The 13,212-nt window shown below is 43.5% G+C and overlaps 1 protein-coding gene across 1 annotated transcript in view; it reads left to right on the top strand.

Annotated features, from left to right (window-relative positions):
* The first annotated feature begins 1,006 nt into the window (after window positions 1-1,006).
* The window catches only part of LOC124176901, a 155,988-nt gene continuing 143,782 nt past the window's right edge, over window positions 1,007-13,212 (top strand). The window contains exons 1-2 of the mRNA XM_046558743.1: window positions 1,007-1,065; window positions 5,009-5,554. Of these exons, the coding sequence (XP_046414699.1) occupies window positions 1,007-1,065; window positions 5,009-5,554 (605 nt within the window). The remainder of the gene's footprint in view (window positions 1,066-5,008; window positions 5,555-13,212) is intronic.

The raw sequence follows: 13,212 nt of genomic DNA, 5'->3' as shown, positions 1-13,212 counted from the left end.
CATTTTTAAACTTTCGTGAAAATTGTTCCCTAGCCCGTCGCACTTCAGTTTGTACAGCCTTGGCATCTTTCGTGCGCTTGAATATATTACAAACTCTGTACAATGTTTAGTAAAATAATATCATCGAGCGTAAGATGAACGGTTTAAACCTCGCACTAACCTTTTTTGCTACCACAGTTAATCATGTCAATAAATTGATGTCAATTCTGTTATTCCGGACTTGATTCATTCTACGCAGAATCCATACAGAATAGGTTATATTTTGAAATTGGTTCCAAATCGCTCGTTTTCCGACTTCTTTGTAGTACGGAATTATTTCACCCGAATAAACATCCAGGCAAGAAAATATAACACGGATATCGAAGACTTTGGAAGCATCTTGTCACTTACCTCCTTTCGTTTACTTCAGAAGTGTTATTTTCAAGATGCATTTTTCAAATTCTTAACTGTAAAAACAATCGCATATTTGAAGGTTGGTAACGTTCGAGGTTTTGAGCATTCAGCATTTTAACAATTCGAAAATGTGACCAGCGCCCCATTTTTGGTAATCTGTTTATTTTCTCTCTCGCTTTCGAACTGGTCAATCTCACGCACGAAAATCACGCGGGCAAGTTCACAACGAAGACAGATCTCAGAATAGTTGTACATTTGCTCTTGACGCGTGTCTTATAACGACTCGCAAGGTATAATTGGGTTCACGGTAAGGTCGAAGCATGAAGACTGCATCCAGTCGAGCACAACATCGTTATATGGCACCCTTTGTACGAAGGACTTATACTGCAAGGATCGAGAAGAATGGAAAAAGGGGAAAAAATGAAACAACAGCCAGCTCGAAGCGGTCCGCGAGTGCTCGCTTCATCGAGATGAAACTTGTACATCAGAAGTTTCGTCACGTTGTAAATATATCATTGCGATTGAGGCTTATCCTGCACTTTAGCCTTCGCATATTTTCGACGGAATAAAAAAAAAGCTAAAAAAAGCTAAAAAAAAAAAAAAAGACGACGAAATGACTCTCGAGGGGACGAAAAACCCGATGCCTGAACCAAATAAAAGTCATCTTCTAGCGTAAAAAGAGAATTGGACGTGGTAGAACGAGCAGAACGCTGAGGGCAAAGCGCGCGTACAAATCTGCACGACGAGCATTCGTTTATATTGGATCTGGTGAAAAATAAGCAGCGAGGCAAGATCCGTGTCCGGATGAATAAAACTGAAATACATTGGCAAATTGCTACCGTTCACGGAAATGAATTTTTAATTAAATTCAGCGACGGGTGAAAAGAGCTTTTGCATTGCGTGCAATTCTCCCGGTACTACAGCTTATGTACAGTATTATGTATATATATATATATATATGTATATATATATACATACCTGAAGCAAGTCAAGATGTTTCGATATGCAGTCATCGAAGAGGATGAAAAGGCTCGGAAATTACAACTGCGGCGATTAAAAATCTCCAGATTAAACGTCTCGCGTTCTGAATGACGTGACTCATCTACCCCTGTAGATGTCTAGCGAATATTTTATACAGAGAGAAATGCCGACGGACGTCATTCGTCACGTCGAACGAAATGACGAAGATGAATTCAGTGGGCTTTCAGATTGGCATAATTGCATTACAGGGACGATAATTCATCGATGAGAAACGGCGATGAACTCTGCATTCGTCGAGAGAAATTTTCACATTCGTTGTTAGTGTACACTCTTTCATAACTTTTTTCATTTCCTACCTGAACCCAAAAATATCTTTCTCGGTATAAAACGAACAGCATTTCTCCAATACGGACACTAGTATTTTATTTCGTCGTTTAACTGTAGCGATAATTTGATGTCGATGCCGTAATAGATCGAAGTTGAGGGTTCATTTGACTGAAAAAATTTAGTCTAATAATTTAGTCTAAAACTAAAAAAACTGATGTAGTCTTGCCATTAGTTGAAAATGTAATGTAGTAGTGAAAACTATACATATAATCATGCTAAATACTTGACAACGACACATAGTCTTGTAATTCCACCGTTATTGAAACCATTATCGCGACAAATTCAAAGTAAAGCATGTCAAGGAGCGATTTGACAGTTTTACCACAAAAACATAGTATTTTTCAACCAATCCAACTGGAAAAGTTTTCTCATAACGAGAAATGAAAAATGTCGTTTTCACAATTAAAACAAAAAAAAGACAAACTGCCAAATCGCCAAATTGACATGACTTACTTTGGAGGGTTGTTTCACCCACTTAAAGTGTTTAATGGCGGATAGAAAAAAACACATGTCGTTTAGTTCTTAGTCTACTATAACATGTTGCAAAAGGAATGAAATCGGAGCAATTGACCTGGGATACCTTCCCTGTTAGTGTAGGTACAGGACTCACTTATTTGAACTTCCCACACGGCGAAGAGTATCAGCATGAAGGTTTACTCGGCACGTTCGTGTCGGCGAAGTGCGATGGCTCGGTTCAAATGAAACCCGAAAAACGTCCTCCGGACTCTTAATGCACACGCCTTGTAAGTTCGCATACGCCGACTTGTTAGCGGGCACGAACTTCTACGCTGGACGTAATTGCAAAAGAGAGAAGTACGAAAATGTTGGCAAGATAACAGGGAGAGACTCGCGGGTTGCAGAAGCGGGGTTGAAAAACCGGAATTTTATGCATTTATGCAGTGGCGTGACACCTGCAGCAATAGCCTCAATTTCAGAGCAGGATCGCGTTATGCATGATGCATTGTGGAGTTCGTTAATCAGCTACCCACATGCGACGAAATATCCTTTGGAAACTACTATGGATCAACGAATTGAAACGATTCTTTAAATTGTAACACGGTTCCGTCCGTGGAATCGGACTCATCGTTTCCATGCTGGGCTGTAAACCATTCTCGTTACACGACGAAACTGTAAACCGACCAAATTAACCCCTGTTACAAATGGAGAAATTGTAATAAAAAGTTTACGTCGTGTTGGGAACATCTGCTTCATAAAGGAAATGTCACTTTTACAGTTGGTACAATTATATCAATTACAAACAAGATGGTAGAAGGTCTGAAGATTATGGATTTTTCGGAAACTTTTTCATGATGATGGTAGTAATGTGGAAATTAATTAAAAATCATATGTCAATAAAGCTGATCGATTTTTGTGAAGTTACGAGTTTATCGTTCAGCTGATTTGAGTTTCTTTAATTCGCAAACTCTTCAAAACATGAAAAAATCTATTTTATCGAGCGAGAAAGTTCGCATGATAATTAGTTGTACGAGTTTCTGTAAAAAAAAAAACCTTCGTTCTTACAATCAAATGGAGAGTCTATAAACCTTACGCTGCACCGGACCCCAGTGTGACATAAGAATTGTACACAGTAGGTGTTCAGCGTAAGAGATAACAGTGATTGTAGTAAGGCCGATACACTACCAGAAAAACGCCCAACTTCGCCTGAATATCGGAAATCATTAATTCGTCTTTCACCATCATTAATTGCTGACAGTAAAATAACTCGTCGTACCAATTATAGCGTTGACTTGTCGTCTTTAATAGTCTAAAATCATTAAGTTGGAACGAATCACTTCTCGCCAAATGTCAAAGTGAATTCGTATACCGATTCTCCTAAAATGGGGCGTTATTAAAAATGCTTATACGTCCCACCAATTCGCTAATTACAATTATTTATCAGAAATAATTGCCCAACTTTTCATCCTTCGTTCGTGAATCTTCTTCTTCTCGTAAGACGGTAATTAAAAGTCGATTGCAATGGTTAAACGACAAGTACGTAAAAGGGTTCAACGACATTAAGTAGGTACGTAAATATTATAATTACGTGATTAGATTACGGAAAAGGTTCGATTTTTCATCAATACTACGGGATGAAAATCAATTCCGGATTCAGTTCCGAGGCGGGGAAGATGTTTTAATTGAAGGTTAAAAAGTGGAGCCCGCATCAGGAATCGTGCAGGCTGCGCAACGCGGAACGCGATGCTGCGCTCAGCGGCAATGACCAGAACTATCCCTGCCCTTGCCAAGGTCACCGTTCCCTGACCAACCTGCGTCGGTCCCCCGCCCTTTTTTGGGAACCCTTTCCACTCGGCGATCCTCAACGGCCTCTCGCCGTTCCTCCGGCCTCTCCTTCTCACAATTTGGTCCTTCTTTTTTTTTTAGTCCTTATCGGTTTGTACTCGCGGGGCAATATCTTTCGGGAGCTGGATTGTCTCGCGAGGAAATTCGATGACGGTGAAATTTTATCGCAGCAATTTACGATACTTTTATATGAAATATCATTATGATAAACTGAAATTGGTCTCTTGGTAAACATGAAAAATATATCTACGGAGCGTTTCATGCCGACTGGACCAAATTTGAACACGTCAGGTTTGATGCGATTGAAAATTTTTTCAGGTCGAACAACTCTGTTTTCAAACAAAGGTTTTTGAGTTACGAATATTCGAATATTTTTACAGTTTCATCTTATTTCAAATTGAGATTCTTTAATTTTTTAATATTAACGTTTCGTCCTTTTGGAAATTTGACTCAGTGAAAAACAAAGATCAATTTCACTCTATGTATAATTTTAACACGTTCGTTGATCAGACGAAAATAATTGAGTATTTTTTTTTCTAGTTTTAGAATTGACTTTTGAGAAGCTTAAATTCTTTCTCGAGGTGTTGAGTGAAGTCGGAAAAGAAAGCGATTCCCTCGTGAAACTGTTCTTGAAATACTCGGATTAAAAAAACGAAATCTTGTCGAGAATTTTGAAACACGTGAAATGATATGTGCAGAAATGAGTGAATATTGAAAACAATTTTATTCATACAAACATTCAATCTGACGAAGAAAAGAGGGAAAAAACAGGGAAATATAAAACAAAAAAAATAAATTAAATACTTCAACTTTGAAGTTTGCGTGCAGAGAATCATCTAAATTTCGTAAACTTGTGTGAAAAGTTGCTGTACTGTGTTAGCCAAATCGGATGTTTAGCCTATTGTCTAAAATTGATGAAAAAAATGGTTTGTTTTTTGTTTCGCAGGAGCAAAGCGTCGGAAAACTTGCGTGCGAATGAAAGTTGCGTCGGCGGTGTCGGGGGTGGTGGGGGTGGCGGTGGGCTGGGAAAATGGCTGAGAGAACACCTCGGAGGATCGAGAGGAAGCCACGAGGTTAGCTCCGGTTCGGTGAAACGGAACGTGCAGAGCAGCGTCGGCAGCGTCGGCAGCGTCGGCAGGGAAGGCGTAGCCGTTCTAGGGGGCGTTGAAAAATCGGCGCCCAGGTTAACGTACGCCTCGCAAAACCTCTACTGCAGTCTGCCACGCGAGCACGGTCGTTCCTTTCACAATGGCGCTGCTGTGCGGAAAGTAAGCCCGGTCGAAATTCAAGGCCACAATCGGCCGCGGTCGAACGGTGATAATTATTGGGGGAAAAACACGCCGCCGACGCCCGTTCCGCCGGTATTAAAACGCGGCGGGCCTGTTTACAGCAGCGATGGGAAGAGCATGCGGCGCCGGAACCGCGACCGTCGTCGACACTCCCTGAACGAAGCGCAGGAGGAGCGGATTATACTCGCGGGGCAAGGAAATCGGTGAGTATTTGTTTATTTGTATATATTGTTTTTTTTTTTTCTTCCAACATTTTTGCCGATTTTTTTCACAGAGATGCTGCAGATAATATTCTGTGGGGATAAACCGCGAAGTGAGATACGATTCGTTGGAATAATAAATTAGGGATTTATTGATGGATTGATTTATTGATTGCTTATTTTGTTTATGCCGTGGTGTGACCATAAGGCAAACAGAAAATGCAATAGTAATTGAGATGGCGATGGTAACAGTAATAGTAGTAACAGTGAATTCAAATATACAGTGCAGGTAGAGTGCTTAAGAATGAAGTAATAATCGAGATCAGGATTTGTAAATATAAGATTAGGAAAATTAGAGCGACAGTTGCTTGTAAAGTTGTTTATAATTTAATGTAATATAATATAATATAACGTAATGTGACATAGGGAGAGAGATAAAACCGTGTGAAAAACCTCCAACAATGTCATTCGCAGTGACATGGCGAACACGAATGAAACATCTAATACGTATGAAAGATGAACACGAGTAAGTAACGCAAGCTCGGATATAATTAACATTCTTAGAAATGTTTGAAATTATTAAATTCCGATGCTTTTCATACGGGTATAAGCGTTTTGGACTGGCTTTGATCGTTGACCAGATTCCCAAAATTTACTCTGAGGAACGTTTGAGAAATTTCTAAGACAAATCTTTCATACGATCTCCGGAGACCTCTTTACCTATGGTGAACGAAATAACATCAAAGAAATTAGAATCGGATGAAAAAATCTGGAGCCTAATAATTTTTGATTGTTCGTATCATAAAACTCTGAAATTGTCGGTATCTCTGTTTGTGTGTAGGACGAGCTTTATCTTTACTACCACTAAAATCGGACAAATTATACATACGTAATGTTCAGCGTATGAGCTCGACGAAAAAATTTACCCAGTTGATAAAGGAGAAGCCTCGTACAGACTCAGGTTCTTGAGCCGATCGTTAGTCGCCTTGGTACGTAGATGTTGCCGATGGTGCGACAGTCGCGTTACTGGATCTTGTAATTAAATACGACTAATTAACGGTTAGCTCGAGAGGAGGAAGGCATTCCCACGTGCTCCGTGTACGTTAGAGAAGAACTCAACTTCCGAGTTCCATGGATTTCCGTAACTTTTTCCTTCCTTCAACGCACGCGTTACGTAGGATGTGGCATATTTGGCCTATAGGAAAACTCTAAAGTGCCGTCCAGTTGAAGGAAATCGAGAATCAATTCGTGTGGTCCTTGATTCTTACCGTCAATTTAGATGCTCGATGTATAAGGTATACGTGCACTTGTACCTGAGTCATGATTCGAAGCGTTGCGTCGTTCGCTTTCTTCGTGTACACTCTCCGCTCAATTACAAGTTTACAAAGTAGGTACCATGATCCAAGTCCACGGCATGCAACATGTTGCGTTTAATTGCTACGCAATTAAAGCTTGTATATTCGAGTTTATGTGACGCGTAACGACTACCGTAACTCGCGATTAAGTCGCACGGCTTATATATAAGCGAGCCACATCCGTACTTTGGCAAATATTACTCACTAGCCGATACTTGAGCCTCTTAGAGGATGTAGGTATATAAACCTTAACGGCAGGGACTTTAGGAGGACTTCTGGATCCCGAAAGAATTTTTTACAATGGTTTTATTACACTTGCTATATACTATGGCTGTCTCTTAAAGTATGTTTAGCCAACGGTATACAGGAATCCTTGGAGCATCTTTGGTCATAGCAGAAGCATGCGGTCAATGTAAAAGCTGCTGTCAAGGGTGACAACGGGCGGTATAAAGTGACGCAGAAATAATCAGTTTCAATTACTTGGTAAAAGAATTGGAATACAGCTTTCAGATAACCGAAGGTATTGTCACAGCTATGTGGCAAGTTTTGTCGAAAAGAAGTTCTCTCCTCAAATGGTCTTTCCAACGGGACGTATGTAACAAACTTTACCTTTCGTTGGATAGACAAGTACATGCTTGTAAATACAGTGAGAGAAATTGAAGCCGAGGTATTTTTTAGGACCGAAGGCGCGTGCGGATGAACTTTTCTCAACCAAGACTGCATGTCCGGGGATAATGTAACGTCCGAAGGTCGCCCGGTCTAGAGTCCCGTCGTTCGATAATACCTTCCTGCCGAAATGAAAGTGCCTCGGTACCTATACACGTAATACATCTCCAACCCACATATAATCTCCATACATTAATACCTCAAAATAAAAACTGACACGGTCGTCGGATTCGAAATCCGTAATATTCATGAACAACCGCACAAGGAAGTAGGTGCAACGACGGAAATTTTTTCACCACGGAAAACCGATCTCTTTAAGAGGAATGAGGCACCATAGACGCCACAGAGGTCAACGCGTATCCTGATCCCAGTTTCAACGACTCGCAACCTCGTACCGTTGGCATGATTTAACACCACGACTCTGGTGAACTCGCTTCGAGTCGTAGGGAAGATGTAATAGCTCTGCGTCTGGTATATCGCTTAAGTGTATTCCCTTCAGGGCCTTTTGCCAGAGTGAGCCTGTACATAAATGCAGAACCATGCAGTCATCGGAGCTGCAATTTCAGCCGTTCAGAACCGATTCAAGAAGCAGGTGTGTAGAGAGAGCATTTCAGCACTAGTATAAGTACCCTGGGAATCGTTTAGGTCCCTTATTCAGTTTTCAATCAGTTCATTTTGTTCTTATACCATACATGCATGCATGAGCCAAGGTGGGTTTCTTTCACGTGATGAACACCCCAATCTTTTCCATTCTTTTTTCACCAGGCTTCTTTTTTACTTCGCGCAAGCTTACGCGAAGAAGATTTTCGTTTCCGATCAGATAACAACCGCTGCAAAAGTCAGACGATTTCACACTGCCAGTGTCCAAGGGCGCACCGATTACTACTTCCAGTAGTATCTTTCTCATTGATTTGGATTTAGAGAGTACATGTTCCTTCGTTGAGTCTGGTCAGGGTGAGGTTGGAGGACGGAGGAGTGGATCTTTTATCAAACTTTTTATGACCACGACGAGTACTTAGAATCCCTACATCAGCGGTCTATGGTGGTTCGTTAAAATCGCATATAGCGGATATAATCGACACACTACGTGTGTGAGAATAATAAAAAGAGAATTTTTACTCCTTGGAAGCGGATCTCCTCCGTTAACTCCGTCCCATTTACCGCGACCGGCTTCGCCTGAAACGTATGTGTGTGTATGTGCGCGCGTATATAGGAAGAATTCCCGCATACTTCGATAACTCGGGTATGGGTACGGCGATAGGAGGACAGAGGGACGCCGGTCCTTCTCCTTAGACACACCGAATGCATTATACGCTTGTAGTGTGTATTGAGGACGAAGGTATGGAACCCGGGTGCAGGAGTGGGTTGAGGGCAAAAGTACGACATACCGCCGGACTCGAGGAGGCGGTAATGTATTCATCGAGCAGTTAGTGATATCTTCGGGCACCATCACCTCGGCCACGGAGCTGGATTCTCGGCCCTAGACCTTCACCCCCCCCTTCCCTCATCCGACCCCTCTTGGCCCTCAGCTCATACTTTCCTGTAGGGCTTAAGGCGGGCTAAATATAGCCGGGACGTTGATATAAATAGAATAACCCTGCGGGACCAGATACCGGGGTCATTCTGGAGATGCTTTCTTTTTTTCATTTCTTCTTTCTCGCTTTCCATTCGCTTCCTTGCCCCCGGTTATCTTCCTCTCACTCTCGCGCTCTCTCTCTTTCTCTCTTCCTCCCTCATCGTTAGATATACCTTATACTCAAAGCTCGCCACGGGGGCCCTCGTATCGCTGCATATCATGCAGCCTCCGTCGAAATTTGAGCGGTGTTGTTTTTACGGTGAAATGCACACAGCTGCACATGCGCTGATGCATGTGAAGACTTGTTTAAAGTAGGTAAACGAATTGATCGAACAACACAAATCCCACCCCATTGTGATTCGTATTGTTGTCACTGCCACTAATCGTGTCGTTTTCTTCATCATTGTTACTGTTAGGCCAAGGAAATGATCCTAGATATGTGAGCAGAATCCATGATCCAGACGTCTGGTACTTTTATTGTTATTGAAGACAAAAATTTGATGTAACGTAACGAAATAAGCAAAGCAATGCATATTCTGCAAAGTAGAGGAAGTTGGATTCTTTCAAGATTTCCTTATTAGATGCGAATCGATTTTTTTTTTGGCTTTTCCGACATTGACGTAGGTATATTTTCTGACAACATCCATTAGACACATCATCCAATATCGATATACGATAACATCCCTTGGTTTTTTTTTGGTTTATTTAACGGATGGATTATATCGGATAAACTACCAAATCGACATATCTAAAAAAAATTCGTGTCCAGTGTTTTCCGATGTACATGACAACATATTACAGAATGAAGAAAATTGACGAGGTACAGCTCGGGTACCTTTCTTGTTAGTCGCACGTGAGTGACATCGAGAAGCTGGAGAATTTCGTACAGCACGGTCCTGTCCTCGAGGTATCAGGGGATTACCGCCGGTGACATCTTGGACCCGGTGAGATCAGATGATATCCTTGGCCCCTCAGGCCCCGAGGCTCGTGGCGCGGGCGCTCCGTCCCCCTCTATCTCCCTCCCTTCCTCTCTCTCACTCCCCCTCGGTCTCCAAGTCTCTATCGGGCCTCCCGCACCAAGAGACATTGACCCCTCGGATGGGCCCTGGGGTCCTTGGAGACGTCGATGCAACCCGATGCCCAGTGAACCCAGGAGGGCAGAACGCCGGTCGTCGCGTTGCTCGTAATCTCGCCGTGAAATCGACCCTCCGAGGTCACGACCCCGGCGTAAAATGGGACTCGCCTTCGCGCGCACTTGCGTTTATCCGAGACTCGATCTGCCCGTTGAAAAGATTTTCACCTGGTGCGACGGTGAATTATTCCGAGTAATAATAGGTGCAGTAAAAACCTTTGGCTATACGTCGAACCCGTGGGTAGTCTTCTTCTGCAGGCGCCTGAGGTAAATAGGGGATAGCATATTGCTATTGTGCAGGCATGAAAGAGGTCAAATTTATTCACCACTGCAGGTAGCATCTCCATTCGATGATTATATATAATTACGGTGAAATCGAACGTTAGAGACCGACGGACATCACCCTGAAGTATGTGTGAGGTCAAAAATTGAACGTAGTGTTATGGCCTGTGGAAGATATCTCCGTACGATGCTCGTTGTGATTAAGTGGATTTTCTTTTCAACTTCACTCTACAAAAATAAGTTCGCAAGCGGATTATTTGACTTTGTATACATTGAACACACTATATTAGCTTCTTAAATGTTCGTATAATGTAGTTTTGAACACGGGTATTTATGTATACCAGTACCAAGGGATATAAGAAGTGCGTGAAATCGCTCGCTCAGATGAAATTGGAGCAGTTATCATGATAGACATTGAGAAAGAGCATATTTCAATCTTTCAAATCCATTTGTTTAAGCACGGCGTAAGAGTATGGCGAACACGATGGGTGTGCTTGTATTTATTTGTTGAGAGAAGATAAATCGGGGTACATAAAAGTGACGCACAAGCTGCTTCAAGTGTTACGCTTGTTGTGAGATACTTTTTCACAGGAGTTATAACCGCGAGTCGTGAAGCACTTGGAACGACTTTTACCCGTTCGAGTTCTTCGACTCATTGGCCGCGCTTGCGGTCCGCCAGTCAGGCGAGGTATTCTATCGAAGGCAGAGAGCAATGTTCCGCCAGTGTATAATTAGGAATGATGATAACATGCTCAATGGGGAAGACGAAATATTGACAGCCGGACACAGCATAGGCGGTACTTGAAGTCTTGGTGCCCGCCAGAGCACGAGTCAGACGTCATAGTGAGCACCGTCAGCAGCGATCCTTGAACCTCCGGATGGAATGCAGTGGCGACGGCCCACGCCATTCGATCCCGGTACGTAGGTACGGAATCCTCATCCTCGGCGGAGAACGGACCTCACGGACTCCGAGGGGTAACGGCCCGGCGGACACGATGTGAGGCTCGATCTTGTTCGTGGAGTGATAAAATACGTACCTACCTACCCAATCCCGTAACGAGGAGCTGGCGAGAGATTGTAGGGACCGGATGGAATTGGGAGTCTGGATCTGACGTCGAGTGGGCGGTAGCAGGACTGCTTTGGGAAAGATAAGTGCAGCAGGACTTCGGAAGTCCGGTGTGATCGTCTGAAATTGTCCATAGACTGTGCGACCTTGTCTCTCATCGCGAAACGGATACAGACAAATAGGATATTGTGACGTTGTCTGTGAAAGATTGAATGTTGGGAACGTCCTCGAATACTGAGTTCGCAAGTCGTATTCAGATATTACGGAGCACGCCTATCTTCATTTCGCTGACAGTTAGTCCGATTAATCGATTCGTTCCGTCGCTGGCGGCGATGTTTTCGCCATTTTCGTTTTTCGTTCAATAACCTAGAGTTGCAGGTTTCAAATCATCCATAGTTTTTACTCAGCCAGCGTTTTATTTCCATTATTCTCTGACGTCGGCTTAAGGACTGCACCATCACGGGATATAGTCGATTGCCGAAATGGCGGCGGCCTCTGACGAGGACGTTTCCTTACCGCGCAATGCCCAGTCTCAAACCGACGGTTTGGATACGGGATCAGAGGCCAGGGATTCGAAAATGCAACTGATGAAGATGCTAACGTTCGCAAACGACGTCGTTGGTCCATCAGCCAGTCCCATGCACTTCAGCATGACCGTCGATTCGTTAAACGAATATGTGAACGAAGACAATTCGCTGGAGAACGGGAACGAGGTAGGCAGAATCGAGGATGAAGCGAGAGAAGACAGGGTCGAGGATAAAGAGGTGATGGAGGAACAGGATATTGGGCCAACGAAGGAAGAAATAGAAGAAGAGAAAGAGGTGGATGAGGAGGAGGAAGAGGAGGAAAAGGAAGTGGAACAAGAAGAAGAGCAGGAGGAGGAGGAGGAGGAGGAGGAGGAGAAGGAGGAGGAGGAGGAGGAGGAGGTGGTGGAGGAGGAAGAAGAGGAGTCCGAAGAGGACCACCGTTATGTAGAAGAGAAGGTCCTTATGGACTACGAATTCCCGACCATCAAAGATATCAAGGTCAAATCAGACACCGATCTGTCCAAGATTCCATCAGAGGTACGACTGATGTTTGAGCCGATCAATTCCAGGATCCGGTTAGGCAAGCTGCGTCCAACCTCTTCGAATATCGCGATATGTTTCAGATCTATGGGGACAGGAACGCGATGCTAACGATGCTACGGGAGCTGGTGAGCGGTCGACCGAGTTTGAGTCTGCGGAACAAGTACCTCGAGTTCAAGTGCTTCAGGCACCTCCAACTGGTCAGAATCCGTAATCCCTGCTGCATTCGAGTCTCCTGGAGGTTTTCTAACATCTGACTGTATCTCAGACCCAAGTAACCGGAAGCCCGCCGATCGATGACGGCTCGAACCTCGAGGATGAGGCGGAAAGAGAGCGATACATGCATTTTCTGGGTTTCTACAGAAAGGAATCTGAGAACTTTCGCGCTCGGGACGATCAGATCAAGGCCGCACTAGACGTCCAACGCGAGAGAGTCAAGGAGAGGTTGTCGGCGGATGCCGAGGCCTTCGGTGATCTGACCTCGAGGGAAAACGCTGTCGCGGTTGATCTGGTATTC

Source organism: Neodiprion fabricii, chromosome 2 (genome assembly GCF_021155785.1).
Source record: "Neodiprion fabricii isolate iyNeoFabr1 chromosome 2, iyNeoFabr1.1, whole genome shotgun sequence".
Lineage (NCBI taxonomy): Eukaryota > Metazoa > Arthropoda > Insecta > Hymenoptera > Diprionidae > Neodiprion > Neodiprion fabricii.
The sequence above is the reverse complement of the archived record's forward strand: the minus strand, read 5'-3'. Positions and strand labels throughout refer to the sequence as shown.